The 19387-nt window shown below is 40.9% G+C and overlaps 1 protein-coding gene across 1 annotated transcript in view; it reads left to right on the top strand.

Moving 5' to 3' along the window:
• The first annotated feature begins 2576 nt into the window (after window positions 1-2576).
• Window positions 2577-19387, top strand: part of zc3h14 (zinc finger CCCH-type containing 14) — a 50600-nt gene continuing 33789 nt past the window's right edge. The window contains exons 1-5 of the mRNA XM_048600074.1: window positions 2577-2866; window positions 15069-15111; window positions 17913-18027; window positions 18181-18221; window positions 18398-18615. Coding sequence (XP_048456031.1) covers window positions 2831-2866; window positions 15069-15111; window positions 17913-18027; window positions 18181-18221; window positions 18398-18615 — 453 coding nt within the window. The 5' untranslated portion in view covers window positions 2577-2830. The remainder of the gene's footprint in view (window positions 2867-15068; window positions 15112-17912; window positions 18028-18180; window positions 18222-18397; window positions 18616-19387) is intronic.

The following is a 19387-nucleotide window of genomic DNA, read 5'->3' as shown; positions in this document are numbered from 1 at the left end:
CCCAGCAACAGTGAAGGAACGGAGATGTATTTCCAAGTCAATTTGGTGAATGGCTTGGAGGGGATCTTGAAGGTGGTGTTGTTCCCATGTACCTGCTGTCCTTGACCTTCTAGATAGAAGTGGTCATGGGTTTAAAAGGCGCTTTCTGAGAATCTTTGGTGAATTTCTGCAGTGCAACTTGTCGATAGTACACACTGTGCTACTGAGCGTCGGTGGTGGAGGGAGTGGATGCTTGTGGATTTAATGCCAATCAAGTGGGCTGCTTTGTCGGAGATGGTGTCAAGCGTCTTGAGTGTTGCTGGGTCTGCACTCTTGCAGGCAACTGGGGAGTATTCTGTCACACTCCTGACTTGTGCCTTGTAGATGGTGGACAGGCTTCAAGGAGTCAGGAGGTGAGTTACTCGCCACAGTATTCCTAGCATCTGACCTGCTCTTGTAGCCACTGTGTTTATGTGGTGAGTCCAGTCGAATTTCTGGTCAATGGTGGACCCCAGGATATTGATAGTGGAGGATTCAGTCATGGTAACACCATTGAATGTCAAAGGACCGTGGTTACATGTGTCTCTTACTGGTGGTGGTCATAGCCTGGTATTTGTGTGGCACAAATGTGACTTACCACTCGTCAGCCCAAGCCTTGATAATGTCCAAATCTTGAACATGAACTGCGTCAGTATCTGAGGAGTCATAAAGAGTGCTGAATATTGTGCAATCATTGGCAAACATCCCCATTTCTGACCTTATGAAGGTCATTGATGAAGCAGCTAAAGATGGTTGGACCTAGGACACTACCTTGAGGATCTCCTGCAGAGATGACTGACCTCCAGTGACCACAACCATCTTCCTATGTGTCAGGTATGACTCCAAACAGCGGAGAGTTTGCCCTGATACTCATTGATTTCAGTTTTGCTAGGGCTCCTTGATGTGAAAGGCTGTCACTCTCACCTCGCCTCTGGAATTCATCTCTTTTGTCGATGTTTGAACTGGCTTGATGGTAATGGTTGAGTGGGGGATATGCCAAGCCATGCAGTTACAAATTGTGCTGAGTACAATTCTACTCTGATGGCCTACAGTGCCTCATGGATGCTCAGTCTTGAGTTGCTAGATCTATTTGAAGTTTGTCCCATTTAGCACGGTGATAGTGCCACATAATATGACAGAGGTTATTCTTAATGTAAAGATGGAACTTCATCTCCAGAAGGACTGTGCGTTGGTCACTCTTATCGATACTGTCATGGACAGATGTATCTGCAGCTGGCAGATTGGTAAGCATGAGGTCAAGTATGTACTTCCCTCTTCTTGGTTCCCTCACCACCTGCCGCAGACACAGTCCAGTAGCTGTGTCCTTTAGGACTTGACCAGCTCAATCAGTCGTACTGCTGCCATGCCATTCATGATGGTGGACATTGATATCCTCCACCCAGCGTACATTTTGTGCCCTTGCTAACTTGAGTGCTTCCTCTAAGTGTTGTTCAACATGGAGGAATACTGATGCATCAGCTGAGGGAGTGCAGTATGTGGTAATCAGCAGAACGTTTCCTTGCCCATGTATAACCTGAAGCCACAAGACTTCATGGGGTCCGGAGTCAATGTTGAGGACTCCCATGGCAACTCTCTTCCAACTTCATACCTCTATGCTGCCAGCTCTGCCGGGTCTTTCCAGCTGATCAGACAGGAGGTGATGGTGGTGTCTGGGATACAGTCATACTCACAGAATCATATCTTACAAACAATGTCAGGCTGTTGCTTGATTAGTCTGTGAGACAACTCTTCCAATTTTGGCTCTAGCCCCCAGAAGTTAGTAAGAAGGACTTTGCAGGGTCAGCAGGATTATTTATGCTGTTATCTTTCCCAGTGCCTATGTTTATGCCAGGTGATCTGTCCGGTTTCATTTCTTTTGAGAGTTTGTGGCGTTTGGTACAACTGAATGGCTTGCTCGGCCATTTCAGAGGGCAATTGAGAGTCAACCACATTGCTGTGGATGTAGATTCACATGTAGGCCATACCAGGTGAGGTCAGCAGATTTCTTCCCTGAAGGACATTAGTGAACCAGATGGGCTTTTCCGACAATGACTTAGTGGTCATCTTAAATTCTGGGTATGGGAAGAAGGCATACCCTTGGCAATCAGACCGTGGATCAAGGAGATTCAGTAGGGAGTTAGAATGAGTGTCAGCTGTACAGCTATGCAGGCTTTAAAATCGGTTTAGTCCTTCTATCCAGCTAAATTCCATCCCTTTAAAAGCCTCTGACTCTTACCTCAAAGTTTCTTATTAGCAGGGTAATTGCCAATTAGAAGTTTAAGGCAAATGCCCTGGAATTTTATACTATGTGTCAGGAGTTCCAAAAGGTTTTGACACACACCTTTTGGTGGATGACGCCCCTGGCTTTAAGAGTGGATGCCACAATTCTGAGAAAGCAAAGGTTATCCCCGGCCTCTTCGTATACATACTTCTCAATCACTTTAAGAATCAGATAATCATTCGTTGTCATGACATTGCTGTTAGTGGGCTGCAGAGTGGCTGTAACATCTAGTGGTTGAGAAAGGTGTTATATAATCGGAGTTTATGTTAATTTTATGGCTGTTAAAGACGTTCCTATTTTCAGCATTATTCTATTTGCAGTGCGGGATTTGTCAACCCTTGCTGTAAATTGGGTTTGTTGGCGGATCATCACTGGGTTTCGAAACGCGAACTGAGCGCGGTTTTGGATTTCGCGGAGGAGGAGGAGGACTGATGCGAATGACAGCCCGTAGTTCCCCGGCTGCTGCGCCGTTGCCGAGACACCGACAGGGAGAAGGAGACGGGGGCCAGGGCGAGGAGCCACGCTTGAGGGATGGAGATAGGAACTGAAATCAGTCGCAAGATCAGAGTGAGTGTTGACCCAAGCCCAGATTCCCCTGCCCTCCATTTCCCCCAAATGGTGAAGCGGAGGCCCCCGGGTCGGGGCTGTTGTCCGGCCTGCCGCTTGCTGGGTGGGTCGGAGGGGAGGAACTCTCATTTTTCTGTTTGGTTTACAGCTCGGATTTCAGGCGAAACTGGCGGAGCGGCTGAAGAAGGGTCTAGGCCCGAAACGTCAGCCTTCCTGCTCCTCTGATGCTGCTTGGCCTGCTGTGTTCATCCAGCTCCACACCTTGTGGCCTCAACCAGTCATTGTTGCGAGAAAAACAAGAGGTTTGCAGGAGGCAGCCCCGAGTGTCTCACTGTTCATGTCTAACAGTAGTTTTGTTTGGGGGGTATGTGCCAAACAAAAGAAGTACAATTGATAGACAGGCAGTCGGTTCAGGAGTTTGAAACCTGTTTTTTGCTTTATTTTTCGATGTTTCCGGTTTTTATTTTGAAATCTTCAAACCTGTCGCTTTCTCGCGTTCTCTGGAAACATACCACCAACAAGAGGTGTGTGTATGGCAGAGTTTGCATCTTTGGCCCAGGAATTTGGTGTGCGAGTGCTTACGGTACAAATAAAAGTCTTTTTTTAAACGTTTGCTAGCCTCGTGTCCACTGTCAGCAAAGGTCGCGGGGTGCTTTCTCCAAAGAGAACAACAACTTGAGTTTTTATGCATGGAGTAGGGGCAGGGTTGGCGAGGCCCGTAAATTATAAATTGCTTTTTACTAGGTGGTGTTGCACTGAAGCCTTAACAGCTTAGTGGTTTGTTAGATCATTTCAAAAAGTAGTTAAGAATCAATCACATTGCTAAGTTAGCTATACAGTCCAGACCAGGCAAGGATGACATTCCTTCCCCAATGGGCATTGAACCAGATTCGTTCTTGTGACAATCTGACAGGCGCGTAGTCACTATATTATTCTTTTAGAACTGTGCTCCAAACTATTTTTCTTCACTCAATTCAGATTCAATGATTGCCATGAGATTTGAGTTCATTTACCTCAATTGTTCATACAGGTTACTTGAACAATTACTGCTGTAGTACTGTACTGATTATTATAATATTTATTTCTGAGCTAAGCTAGATTTCTGATTTGAATGCAGAAATTTTAATGGTAGGTACTAATTATCACGTTGATGTTTTCTTACTGAGTTCAAAACATGACTATTCCACATATATGTTGTGACTTAATGTAAAACATTCCAAAGTGTTTCAGAGTTTGCAACAAAGTCAGCCTTGTAGCCTGAATGTTGTATGTTCAAGTTCTATTCAAAGACTTAACCACAAAAATCTAGGCTGATGTTGCAGTGCAGTACGGAGGAAGAACAACATTGGTGATGCCGTCTTTCAGATCGGATGCTAAATTTGCGTCCTATTTGTTATGTTACTGCTTTATGAGCTACATGTAATGAGTCCAGGGCCAGGATGACTCGACATAATCAGTCACGAAGACTCCAAGCAGCAGGATGCAAGGCCAAGGATGTTTAAGTTGTTCTGTAACCGTGGGTTCTCAGTTTGTCTGAGAAATCTGTTTTGAGATTTGAACCTACACTACTCATCAGCCCAGTATGAGCAGTAATTCTTTGTTAAGGAACACAACTCAAAAATATGACATGATTAGCAGTGATTCTTATACTAACAAAAGGACAGTGATGCACACAAATAGAGGTTTGAAGCAGTGCAGAAGTTATGTTTACCACAGAAAAATAAATTTAGAATACAAATGGTACCGGCTAAACAGTAAATACTTGATTTGTGAGCTGGTCAAATCAGTGGTATCTGGACAACAAGTTGTTTCCAAACAGTTGTAGAAGTTCCAGGTTGCCGAGACAACCTTGGGTGCGATTTCCATCCAAAAAGATAAAGCACACAAAATAAAGTTTGAGCTGAAGACCAAAATAGTGCAGGGATGAATTAAGAAAATCAAAAATACAGCAGGTGCAATGCTGAATCTTTGCACACATCAGGGTCATTTACTATAAATCCCCTACACATTGATAACCTTTGTAAAATGCAGGGAATATCAGGAAGCTGACTACTAAATTTCCTAGCATGAGTTGACAAGCCACAGAGATTGTATATAAGTGTGAGTTTTATAACCAAATAATGGAACAGTGCTTTTTAGAAAATCAAAATAGGCAAGTGGTGAAAGTAAGAGTCATTCAAGACCAGGAGCTGCATGGGCTAATACAACAAGGATCAGTGAAATCCTGTTAAGCATTGGGAAGTGATGGAAGATCATTGTTGTGTAAATATGAATTTCAGAATTTATCATTTATGGCTGATGTTTTGGAGGCAACGCCACAAGAATCAATCGAATGGCGTGTCAGCAGATATGGTGACAAGTGCAAGGATAGTAATTTGTTCAGAGGCTGAGCTGTATAAGTAGATAATAGAGCTGCTTAGAGAAACTTTGAATAGAAACCAGGAGCTGTAGGCTGTGCCATCAATATTTTTGTGATTTATCTCCTATCCCAATACCATATTTCTACTTCCTCCCCATACCTCTTGATACCATTTAAAATGTAAACGTTCATCTGCTTATCTCTTGAATATATTCAGTGACTTGACCTCCACAGCCTTCTGGGGCAGAGAATTCCTCCGGTATGCTCACTTTTTAGTGCAGAAATGTTTCCTCATCTCAGTACTAAATGGCCCATCCTGTACCCTCCGACTGTGTCCCCTGGTTCCCTCTTAAGGACAAGATCCTCCCTGCATCTAGCCTGTCCAACCCTGTTAGAATTCTATATATTTCAGTCAGGTGCCCTCTTATCTTTCCAAACTGTCCAGTGAATACAAGCTAGTTGAAACAATCTCTCCTCAACGCAGCCCCACACCGTCCCTAGTGTCAGCCTCATGAACCTTCGCTGCATTTCCTCTATGGCAATTGTATCACTTAGGTAGGGAGACCAGAACTCCTCAAATTACTCCAGGTATGGTCTCCCCAAGGCCCTGTATACCTACAGTAAGATATAATTATTTCTGATCTCAAATAGCTTTCAAATCTTTCCAAAAAGACCTCTTGATGAGTTGCGTATCCTTTGTGTTGGAGTATTCACCATGTAATGCAGCTGAAGCAATTCTATATGGAAAACACAGTCCTTTACCTGGTGGACAATGATAATAAGACTGCCAGCCTGTCTAGATCTCAATTTTATAACCTTCCATAAAATTACCAATCTTAGTAGAAGGTGGAAGGAGTACTCATGTTGAATTGGTGCAGTACTTGCAACAGTCACACTCAGATGGATTCAATGCCAGAGGAAACTTCAAAGATCATGTTGTATTATTTCTCCAAATGTTCTGTCAGCCTGGAAGTCATTCATCACCACCACCACACCACCACCACCACACACACACCCACACACCCACCCACACACCCACACACACATTCCCCCCCCCCCCCCCCCTCGCCCCCGAACGTGCAACATTCACATGAGAGAAGGTTAAGAGGAAGCTGCACCAAATGGAGCATAACGGTATAATCCATCATGCACTCCAGCATATACAGGCATGGTTCTATGTTGTGCATTCTAAAGCAAGATGGCAACAGGGTATGTTTGGATCTGAGACCTCTAAATCTTTCTTTGAAGATATGCTCACACAAATTTTCAACATTAGAAAAATTGAATGACAAATTCATAGGACCTAAATTCTTTACAAGTCTGGACGCTAAGAATGTGTGTTGGTTGAGATAACAAGGTGTAGAGCTGGATGAACACCGCAGGCCAAGCAGCATCATAGGAGCAGGAAGGCTGATGTTTCGGGCCTAGACCCTTCGGGTTCACTTGGCAAAGGAAGCTCAACAACTCTCTACTTTCAGAACACTATTTGAAATATATTGCTTCCAGAGACCAATTTACAATCTGTCAGGCAGGAACTATTCCAACAGCATATGGAATTTGTGGATGAATATGAATTGCTGATGGTTTTGCCATCACTGTGTCAGGGAGGAGCACAACACTACATTCACTGACAGTAGTATGTCAGGAAGCATTTGTCTTCAACAGCAAGAAGTGAATGTAGATCAGTTCACTTAGACACATAATAAAAACTGAAAGAACTGCAGATGTTTAAATCAGGAACAAAAACAAAGTTGCTGGAAAAGCTGAGCGGGCCTGGCAGCAGCTGTGAAGGAAAAAAAGAGTTAATGTTTCAGGTCCGGTGACCCTTCCTCAGAACTGATGGTGGCTGGGTAAATGTCATTTTATATGCAGAAAAACGGGGAGGGGGGTTGGGTAGGGAGTAAACGATAGGATAGAGCCTAAAGAGAGAGAAGAGCAGTTAGATAGACAGAGTTGATAATGATCAGGCTGGGAGGGTAAATAATTGTTAATGGGAACTATTAGTGACCAATAACAGGTACTGTGTAATGGCAGGCCTGAGTCACTTAGACACATGCTTACTACATTCCAAGACAAGATCTGCAGAGATGTCCCTGATATACTTTAACTTCATAGCACCATACGTACAAACTGTTCTGATTAAAATGTTGTCAAAGAGAGAGCTGTTAAGGATAGAAGTCTTGTAGCGTTGTCAGTGGACACTTGTATCCTACAAAACCATGACCCAAGGATGAAGACACAACCGGAAAGTCGTACGTCTCAGGGTAGGAGCATGCATCATGCCAGATTGCAAACCAGTCATGTCAAGAGCAATTAAATTATTCCAACATGCTTTGTTGTTACATATCCCAAGATGCTGTACATGTCTGATCCATAAGAAATTCACTGGAAACAGATCATGAGCCATTGAAAAGAATTTGGGGAAAATCAGAGTGAACCAGTTATACTACATCTACTCCAAGTAATGCAGATTTTGATGTCTGCTACAAACCTGATAGCAAAATGGCTACCTCGGGTATACTAAGCAAATAACCAAACCTAATAAGAATGCAGAAACTCCACTAGATTCACAAGTAGACATTATAGCCTACAAAGTGGAAGATATGCTTAAGGTCAATTTTTGCATTTGGTCAGTACAAATGCAACCAACTTCAAGAAGGAACAGCAAATGATCCATGACTGAAGACACAGGGGAAAGTTGCCATAGAGGGATGGCCTGACATGATAACTGATGTACTGGATACGCTCATGCTTTTAGTCATTTTGAGGTGAATTCAATATCTCAAGAGGTGTAATTTTATTTAACAGAAAACAAGTGTTTGTGCCCAAAACACTGCCACAGTTACCATGGGGAATATGGGCACAGAGCATAAAAAAAGGCCTCGCATGGGATACTGTATTGATCACTGGCAAATACAGTGACATCAAGAAGGTAGTAAGGATTTGTGAGGTATATTGGAGTCACCAGTGACAAAGCTGGATCGTCTTGTTTCTATGCTAAACAATAATGTATGGGCTTGCAATTACTAGCAGAGATCATGTTTAGAAAACAAGTTAGGCCAATAGTGAAGCTATCAGAAGTTCCAAGTTAGAAAAGTAAAAGAGAATGAAGATAGTACATGACCAACAAGCAGGTGTGGTACTACCTAATCCACATGTAGGTCAGAGTCATACATCATACATCATACATCCTACCCAAGGAATCTGGTTACCTATTGAGATATTCAAAGTTTACAGTGAACTTAGATCGTTCAAAGTTACAATGGACCAGCATTTGAGGAGAAATGGAAACCAACTCTGGGAACTGTATGGTACTGCAAGTGTGTACACAGCGTGTACAGAACTGCGCTCAGAGAACATATAAGTTGAGAACAACCAAGTATGAAGTCTAGATCTCGTAGAACCTCACCCCAGTGGCAGGCGAGGAGATGTTATGTTACTATCTTCAGAGTTGACAATGCTAACAAGCCAAGGACCAGCCACATGATCAGCAATCATGAGGACATCAGATTGTCTTTTAAGTAAACCTGTTGGGGATTTTCAAGTAAATTGATCCTGTACTTCAAACCAAACTAGGTTGAGTGTGAAAACTGTTTAAGGATATCAATACAATACTATCTGCGTAGTCATACAGGATCCCTTGACATTATTTCAAAGAGGAGTAGGGGTGCTATCCTTGCTGTCCTGGCCCTGTTGATCCTCAATTATCTCTCAAAAAATAATTTGGCTGCTTTCTCGTTGCTGTTTATAAGAACATGTTATGTGTAAAATGGCTATTCCATTTTCAATGTGATAACACTTGATTACATTTCTGAAGTGCTTAATTGGCTGTCAAGTGCTTTGGACTGTTCAGTAATCATCAAAGGCAGATATAAATGCAAATCAGTTGCCTGTAATGGGCTGTGCATGTAAATTTCTAATTGGCTACATGGTGGCAGTTAATGGTTTAAAAAAAATCAGTGATTTGGTAGTGGTAGGAGAAAAAGGTTTAATTTTTAGGAGTACTTCTGAACATGTGGGGGGAAAAAAAGTGCAAGTTGTAAAAATTCGGAATGTCTGAGTAATCAGAAACAGAGTGCAGAAATCTCAAAGGGATGAATGGAGTCACAGACGAAGAAGGGTGAGGTCATTGTGGAATTTCAAAATGTGCATAAGAATTTTAAAATATAGTTGTTAACTTGGGAGATGTAAGTCCATAAGCACCAGAGTGATAGTTGACTGGGACTTTTGTAAGTTGAACATTCGTCAAAGGTTTAGGCGAATGAAGTGCATAGAATATGAGATCCATTGGCATATTCAAATTCAGAAGAAACAGGAATAGATGAGGGTTGTAGCAAACAATGAATGGTTGGGGAAGTGTATAAGGCTATTAGAAGGGGAAGAAGTATATTATTTAATGACTGGGAGAGATAGTAGGAACTGCAGATGCTGGAGAATCTGACATAACAAGGTGTAAAGCTGGATGAACACAGCAGGCCAAGCAAGCATCCAGCTCTACACCTTGTTATCTCAGATGCTGCTTGGCCTGCTGTGTTCATCCAGCTCTACACCTTGTTATCTCCAGATTTTCCAGCATCTGCAGTTCCTACTAAGTGTTATGTGAGTAGGCAGCTACGTGGAGTTGGATCCACAAAAAGATCAGCCATGATCTTATTGAATGGCAAAGTAGATGCGACAGGCCATATGGCCTACTCTGCTTGTTTGTACATCCTATTATTCATTAATAACTGATTTGTGGCTTGAGCTGTTCTTCAGCATATTATTGATTTTGCCTTCTCTCTGATCTTTCTGCTTGTTTGTTTGTCTTTCTTTTTTTTAATTATTTTGCTTATCTTCCTCTTTTCTTACGTGATTTTGCAGGTATAAGCTTCCAGGTATTGCGTTTAGTTTTTCTTTTCCTCTGTAGGTCTGTTCTGTTACCTGTATGTTCTTCTAATTTTTGTCTGAAGTAGCAGGATTTAAAATCAAAACCATTAATAAGCTTTGCTGGCAGGGCCAACATTTATTGCCCATTATACCCCAGGTAGGAGAAACAGTGTGGTCTTCCAAAAGGCATTTGCTACAATACCACAAAGTGGACTTACTTGGAAAATAGAAATGCATGATTTCAAGGGGTTGCTGAGAACGTGTATATGTAACAAGGGAAAGGAGTCAGAGGCCATGGTGAATTGACAGTTGTTGAAGTTGAAGTATTTAGTTGATTGCCCAAATGTGATATTAGGAGAATTGTTTTTCTTTTGTATAAATAACGTGGACCTGGGTCTAAGTAGTTTCAAAGTTTGCAGAGGACACAAAGCTGTCAAACTTCTGGAGGAAATCGACTGATGAAACAGGCAGACGCCATTTAAAGCAGGCATGTGTGACGTGTAATGTGGAGAGGCAGTGTAAACAAAATGGTACAATTTCAAAGGAGACATCAGGGTTCATGAACAAACAGTTACTTGAATCCATTTTCTATTATATGTTTGTAGTGATTGCAGACCTCTACCACCATCAGTAAAGAAAATATCCTGCCGCCTCCTTAACCTGGTATACAAACATTTGGTGTTCTTGTGCACCTACAGATTGTAGTTGACTAGGGGTGTAAAAGATGAGATAAAATCATAAGATATACGAGCAGAGTTAGGCGTTTTGGTCTATTGAGTCTGCTCCACCATTCGATCATGGCTAATATGTTTTTCAACCTCTTAAATCCTCTTGTTAATCAAGAACCTATCTATCTCTGCCTTAAAGACATTCAATGACTTGACCTTTACAGACTTTTGCGGCAATGAGTTCTACAGTTTCGCTACCCTCTGGGTGAAGAAATTTTTCCTCATCTCAGTTCTAAAGGGTTGTCCTTTCACTCTGAGATGTGCCTCGGCTCTTAGTCTCCGACTAATGGAAACACTCCCTCCCATTCTTCTAAACACCCTCAAATACAGACCCAGAGGCCTCAACTGCTCATCATATGGTGAGTCTTTCATTCCTGCGATCAATCTTGTGAACCTCCTCCAGATACCCTCCAAGGCCAGCACATTGGTTTGACCACTGCCTTAAGCAGCCTCAGCAGTACATTGTTGCTCTTGTGTTCTAGTCCCTTTGAAATGAATGCTAACATTGTATTCGCCTTCCTAACTGCCAACTGAACATGCATGTTAACCTTAAGATAATCCTGAAGCAGGACTCCTAAGTCCCTTTGTGCTGCAGATGTCAGAAGCCTTTCCAGGTTGAGAAAATTGAGAAAATAGTCTGCGCCTCTATTCTTATCAGAGTATCTAACCTCACACTTACCCACATTTGTATTCCATCTGCCACTTCATTGCCCACTTTCCTAGCCTATAAAAGTCCTTCTGCAGTCTCTGAACTACTTCAACACTACCTGCCCCTCCACCTACCTTTGTGTCATGTCCAAACTTAGCACCAATACCCTCAGTTTCTTTATGCAGCTAATGTATTTAAAATGATACGTTCTCTTTTGTGTGTTTTACACACTGGACAATATCATCTTCTTTTCAACCTGTATTTTGAAAGTGATTTGAATACTTCTTTCATTTCTGCTATTTGAAACATACCTGCAGATTAAGTGGCGATTGTCACCCTGTCTCTGTTCGGGAGGTGTTGCTGCCAACCGGAAAGGATAACAAATGATTTTTCTGTAGGCACTGTGCAGGTTAAATGAATCCTCTGTGGAAGCAATTTGGCTTGCAGCCAGGAATTAACTTTTGAACAACAGTGTGCCGTATCAATCTGTGATATTGGTTGACGCTTGTAGGTATTGGAACAAACATAAAGTGCTGTGTGTAAGTGGAAATTTCCTGGCAGTTTGCACTTTTTTGGTGTATTTTTGAAGGAGAACATTTCAAATATTATACATTAAGTGGGGGGAAACACAATGAGCACTGAGTGAATAGGTTTGGAGAATCTACAGCTGAGGGTTGCCTTTCAATTGACCTTGATTCATTCACTGAGAAATGTCCTTTAGTTATCCCTATTAATCCAATTGTTTATAAATGATTCCTTCTAGAAGTCCATTCCATATACAATCACCTTTTGTGACAAATCATTTTCTTGTATCAGTCCTAAATTTGCTTTTCACTCATTTAGAATCGGTTTTCCCTTTCCCTACTTAATGCACAATAATAAAAGTAAAATATTGCAGATGCTGCAAATCTGATGCAAACACAGAGAATGCTGGAGAAACTCAGCAGCCTGGCAGCATCTGTGGAGAGAGAAAAACAGAGTTAACACATTGTCCAGTACGACTCTTAATGCATTATGTTACCTGTATATTTACAGTCACATGGTAGAATTTGAATATCACTGAAAAGAGACCTGTTTCCCAGGCTTTCATCTTGCTTTTATTAGACAAATGGCAATTTTCAAACAATCACAGGAATTTATACCACAAGCTTATTTATGGTTGCTAGAAACCCATTCAATGGTTGCTAGACCTGTTCTATGCAAACATAATGAATGGTTTTGTACCTTTTTTTGAATTGCTGCCAACATAACTGCATGAGTGCATGCAAACTCTGTCTTGAAAAGGCAATGTTGTTGGTTGAAAGGTACACTTTGTGATCTGACTATGGTTGGAATAATTGGGACAAGATATAAAATTACTTACTCGGATATAGCAACCAAAATGCGCAAATTTGCTATCATAGGATGAAGGAAGGTAACGGGAGCAGAGGACAGGAAGAGGTAACGACACAGACTTCCTAATGGCAAAGGATGGGCCATTTTTGAATTATCTAGACGTACGTTCAATATGTAATTGCTTTTTATTTTCTCCATGGCAATGCCTCAGTTAATTAGAGTCGACTTGCCAGCTAATCATCTCCTCTTCTTATTATGTGGTATAAATTATTATGATGCACTTAAATTTTGTATCCCTACGTTTGCCCACTTGAGCGCAAGGCAAGGCAGCATGTCTTTTTTCAGCAGTACTTTTAAATGTAGTTTCCAACTCATTTAATTATTGTCTCCTTCAGTTCGAACGCTTGTTTCAATTTGGTACTGTTTACAAAATTTTATCAGTTTGCACCTTTTTCTGAATTCAAATCATTAAATTGTAGGGTTGAAGCTAAAAAGGAAATTAGGAAAACAATGCATCTTGAGAATACTGATGGGTAAAACTGAGAAAAATCTGAAGATGTTTTATCTGTATGTTTGGAGCAATAAAGTAACAATGGGAAGAATAGGGCCTTTTAGAGACCAAAAGGCTAACCTGCGTATGAAGGAGAAAGATCTTGCTGAATATTTCAGGTCTCTTCTCACAAAAGAGAGGGACAGGCAGACGTTGTTAAGCAGAAGAAACATGAAATATTAGATGGAATAAACATGGTGAAGAAGGTTTAACATCTTTAAACATAGATAATCACCAAGTCTGGTTGAATTTTTTTGATATTCATTCATGGGATGAGAGCATTGCTGGCTAAGCAGCATTCATTGCCCATCCCTAATTGCCCAGAGGGCAGTTCAGAGTCAATCACATTGCTGTGGGTCTGGAGTCACATGAAGGCCAGACCAGGTAAGGATGGCAGTTTCCTTCCCTAAAGGGCATTAGTAAACCAGATGGGTTTTTCAGTCAATCGACAATGGATTCATGGTCATCATTAGACTGTTAATTCCAGACTTCTTTTTTATTGAATTCAAATTCCACCATCTGCTATAGTGGAATTCGAACCCGGGTCCCCAGAACGTTATCTGGGTCTCTGTATTAACAGTCCAGCAATAATACCACTAGGCCATTGCCTCCCCAAATATCCTATATCCACATATATATATCCTAGCTTGTTAAAAGAAGCAAGGAAGAAAATTATACAACGTTGTACCATAATTTTTCAATTTTTCCTGGCTGCTGGAGTGTTAGTAGAGAAGTAGAGACTTACCAGCACAATACTGTTGCTTATAAAAGCAAGAAAGGAAAAATCAATTTAAATAAAACTTAAACCGGTTAGCTTAATTTTGGTTGTGGGCAAATTATTGGAACCAGTTCTGAGGGAAGATGTACATCTTTATTTGGAAAGGAATAGATTAAAGTTAGCATGTACTTCTTAAGGGAATGCCATAATCTGATTAATTTAATTGAATTTTTTGAGGAGGCGACCAGTAAGGATGATTAGGGCTACGTGTTATGGCTGTGGTTTACATGGATTTTCGCAAGGCACCTGACAAGTCCCCACATGGCAGTCTGATCAAAAATGTAAAAGCCCTTGGGAGTCCAAAGGAAAATGACAAATAGGATTCAGAATTGTTTTGGTATCAGGAAACAAAGAAAAGTGGTGGAAGGGTGTTTTTAAAACTCATTTAGTTCTCAAGCTGTCTCCTCCAATTCCACTGCCTGTTCCAGTTTGGCATTATCTGCAAATGTAATTACAGTTTTGCTTTTAAAATAACTGTGTTGGATCCACTTGATTTTTTTTGTAGGTTATATTATTAATTTCTATTGAAATGTAGGTTCTTGATAATGTTGCTTGATGATACAGAAATTTACTGAAAAAGTGTTGTAGAAGACTGCAGGAAGGTTTTAGCGGTCAAATCAATTGGGCAGAAAGGTCAAAAAATGGAATTCAGAGAACCGAGAGGCAGTTTTGGGAGTTGCTTCAAAGCAAGGGAATGCACATTACATGGGAAGATATTGACCAAAATTTTGGCAATTTGTTCTAATATCTCCTTGCACAGCTCAGTGTTGAATTTTATTTCATAATTCTCCCGTGAAATTCCCTGAGATATTTTAACTATTGTAGGCTTTTTATAGATACAAATTGAATACTTTTAACCTGAATATTATTTGGTAGAATTTTTAAATTTCTGGTTTAGTGTTTGATCTACTCAAATTAATCTGCATTTAACTTTCAGACTGCCATTAAGGGAAAGCTGCAGGAACTTGGGGCTTATGCAGGTATGTTGTTCAAACTTTCTATCAAAGCTGTTAATTACAGTGTATATTCTCAAACAGTACAATTCTACAGTTACATAATTTTGAAGGAACATCCCAGCAGAACGTGTTTTTTTTTTCTTGTGTTAAAATTTAATTCTAGGGTCATAAATACTGTATGCACTTTTCCCTGCAAACTTGTACCATAGAAGGTTTGGTATATTTTCTTATTGTTTATGTAATATGTTGCAGTTATCACAACTATAAGACCATAAGAAATAGGAACAGAAGTAGGCCATTTGGCTCCTCGAGTTTGCTCTGGCATTCAATAGGATCATGGCTAAGCAAACATTTCTCGTGTACTCCTGAGTTTTCCCTGTAACCTTTGATTTCCCCTACTGATCAAAAATCTATCTCAGCCCTAAATATACACTAGGACTCTGCTCCGTGACATTCTGTGGCAAGGTGTTCCAAAGACTCTTCATCCTCCGAGAGAGAATTTTTTTCGTCCTCTCAGTCTTAAATAGGTGCCCCTTTGTTCTGATATTATGTCCCTGTGGTTCTAGATTCTTCCATGAGGGGGAACACCTTCTCAGCATTTACTCTGTCAAGCCCCTTAAGAATCCTATATGTTTCAATGAAATCACGTCTCATTCTTCTAAACATCAATGAGTAGAGCCTAAACATTTAGCTTTTGCTCGTAAGGTAATCCCTCCATACCGTCTTTGTGAAGTCATCGTGAACTACCATCTTAGCAGACTCTCAATGCCTTTAGGAAGGGAATTCCAGTATTTTGACCCAGTGACAGTGAAAGAACTGTGATATATTTCCAAGTCAGGATGGTGAGTGGCTTGGAGGGGATCTTGAAGGTGATGCTGTTCCCATGTATCTGCTCCCCTCGTCCTGCTAATTGGAAGGTGCTGTCTGAGGATCTTTGGTGAATTTCTGCAATGCATCTTTGTAGACCGTACACACTGCTGAGAGTCAGTAGTAGAGCAGTGGATGCTTGTGGATGTATTGCCAGTCAAGTAAACTACTTTGTTGTGGATGGTATTGTGCTTCTTCAGTATTGTTGGAGCTGCGCCCATCCAGGCAAGTGGGGAATATCGCATCACACTCCTGACCTGTGCCTTGTAGGCAGGCATTACAGAGTCAGGAGGTCAGTTAATTGCTGCGGTATTCCTAGCCTCTGACCTGCTCTATAGCTCTATTTGTGTGACTTTCTTGTCAATGCTAACCCCCAGGATGTTGATAGTGAGGGATTCAGTGGTGGTAACACCATTGAACATAATGGGGCAGTGCTTAGATTGTCTCTTATTGGCAATGTCATTGTCTGGCATTTATGTGGTGCAAACGTTACGTGTCACTTGTCAGCCCAAGCCTGGATATTGTCCAGATCTTGAATTTGAATATGAACTGCTTCAGTATCTGAGGAGTTGCAAATAGTGTTGAACATGGTGCAATCATCAGAAACTATCCTCCCTTTTGACCTTGTGAAGGAGGGAAGATCACTTATGGAAGCAGCTGAAGATGGTTGGGCCTAGGACACAAACCCAAGGAACTCTTGCAGAGATGTGCTGGAGCTGAGATGACTGACCTGGAACAACCACAACCATTTTCCCATGTGCCAGTTTTTATTCCAACCGCTGGAGAGTTTGCTCCCTAATTCCCATTGATTCCACTTTTGCTAGGGCTCCTTGACACTCAGTCAAAAGGTCTTCAATGTTAAGGGCTGTCACTCTCACCTCACTTTTGGAATTCACTGCTTTTGTCCATATTTGAACCAGGTTAGGAGCTGAATAGCCCTGAGAACCCAAACTGGGCATCACTGAGCAGGTGTTGCTTGGTAGTTCTGGTGATGACGCCTTCCATCACTTTACTGATGATCGTGAGCAGGCTGATTGGGTGGTAATTGGCTGGGTTAAATTTGACTTCCTTTTTGTGTACAGGACATACTTGGGCAATTTTTGACACTGTTAGGTAGATGCCAATGTTGTAACTGCACTGGATCAGCTTGGCTAGGGGAATGATAAGTTCTTGAGCAAACGTCTTCAGAATTATTGCCAGAATGTTGCTGCGCCCCTGGCCACTGCATTGTCCAGTGCCTCTGTCTGTTTCTTGATATAATGTGGAATGAATTGACTTGGCTGAACATTGGTATCTGTGATGCAGGGCACCACTGGAGGAGGCTGAGACGCGTCGCCCACATGGAAGTTCTAGTTGAAGATTGCTGCCTTGTTCGTTTTGCACTGATGTGCCAAGTTCCTCCATCATTGAGAATAAGGATATTTATGGAGCCGCCTCCTCCAGTGAGGCGGCTCCAAAAAAATCCTTATTCTCAATGTTGGTGTAACTCTTCACATAAGGGGGAAACGAACAAGGCAGCAGTCTTCAACTGGAACTGCCATGTGAGCGACGCGTCTCGGCCTCCTCCAGTGAGAAGCTCATATGACTTGATGTGGTAGGAATGCAGATACTTAATATAAGAGTTTTTAAAATTGATTTTAAAATCTTATATTTTTTCCCCTATGCTTTCTGAAATTATTTATTTTGAAGGTGGAGTGTATGGCTTTTAGATGAAGCTTTAAATGAACGTCTTCCGGTCTGTGTCTTCTGGTTTTCCTGTGAAGAGTAGAACTGAACTTGATCACAATGGATATTACAGACACCACAAAATTTACTACAGATGTCAGTAGGCTTTAGGAGCAAATGGAATGACATTTCTTCCAATGGATAAAAACATTTCCTTCCTGTACAGAGTGCTGAATTTTTTTCTCTTAACGTTAGAAGCAAAAATAGTTAATTTTTATCATTCCTCTTTATAGATGAAGAGCTACCCGATTATATCATGGTTATGGTAGCCAACAAAAAGACCCAAGACCAAATGGCAGAAGATCTTGCTCTTTTTCTGGGAAATAACACTGTCAAATTTACTGCATGGTAAGTTTACTTTTCATGCAACAATTAAGACTTAGATACTTTTTTTCTTCTACGTAATGCACTTCTATCTTTTAATACTGGATGGAAGGATTTAAAGAGAAGGGTGTATTAGTAAAATACATACTGCAAGTTTAACATACTGTTTTTATTTAGGCTGCATGGTGTCCTTGACAAACTACGTTCTGTTACAGTTGGTAAGTAGTCATGTCACTTTTAATTTTAACTTGAATAATAGCATTCATATTCGTTTCTGAACTTGAGAAAACACAGAGCATAAATTTTGAATTGATAAGAAATGTGTAAATACTAGAAATCCGTATTACATTTTCGAAGACTGAAATTTGACTTTTTTTTTTACTTTGAATCCCAGAACCCACCACTTTAAAACAGCAATCAAATTACTCCGATTGTAATCTGTTGTTATCAACGGAAAAGAGTCAAGCAGCAGTTAGTGGAAGCATTGATCAAAACAACGATGTTCGTATTCTTGCTGTTTCTAGCACTCTTTCTGAGAGAAATGATTCTCGTGTTTCTACCAGCTCATTACAAGAACAGGCAATACCTGCTATCAGGTTGGTGAAATTAAAAGTTTGTTTTTGAGTGGCTATTGTCAAATAAGAGACCAAGTTTTAGCAAAAATTGGATGTGCTTATTTCAGTTGCAAATGATAAGTTCCCTGAAACCTTCACAAACAATATACTCAAAATACAGCATGGAAGATGCATTCCCAATTCTGAAGTGCAGTAGCTCCATAATCGCATTCTGATTTGCTTCCCCAGTTCCTGTATGTTGGCTGATGCACCTCTTTTGATGGACATTAAAGGGAGATTGAAAAGATTGTCAAGAAATAAAGCCTTCTATTAATCATAACTGATCTGATAGTTCCTTGAAAACCTGTGTATTCGTTTTGTATTCGTTTTTGTTGGCATAATGTCTGTTTGACAGTGTTTGATAGATTGTTGGAAATCTTGATGCAAGTTGTATTTTGAAGCAAATGACATACAATATTAGCCTAGAACCATATTTCTTAATTTGATTGGTAATATCTTTAATTTCAAAAGGCAAAATTCTTCTCAGAAAGTTTAGCTCAATTTGGTTAATCTGTATATTTGCAGCAGCTGAATTTTCCCTTCAGTCAACCCAAACAATAAACAAGATTCCATTCAGAGCTAGTAGGAACTGCCGATGCTGGAGAATCTGAGATAACAAGGTGTAGAGCTGGATGAACACAGCAGGCCAAGCAGCATCAGAGGAGCAGGAAAGCCGACGCTTCGGGTCTGGACCCTTCTTCAGAAAATGAATCTTCTTCAGAAAATTTCTGAAGAAGGGTCCAGACCCGAAGCGTCAGCTTTCCTGCTCC

This window comes from Rhincodon typus, chromosome 8, assembly GCF_021869965.1.
Source record: "Rhincodon typus isolate 14 chromosome 8, sRhiTyp1.1, whole genome shotgun sequence".
NCBI lineage: Eukaryota > Metazoa > Chordata > Chondrichthyes > Orectolobiformes > Rhincodontidae > Rhincodon > Rhincodon typus.
The sequence above is the reverse complement of the archived record's forward strand: the minus strand, read 5'-3'. Positions and strand labels throughout refer to the sequence as shown.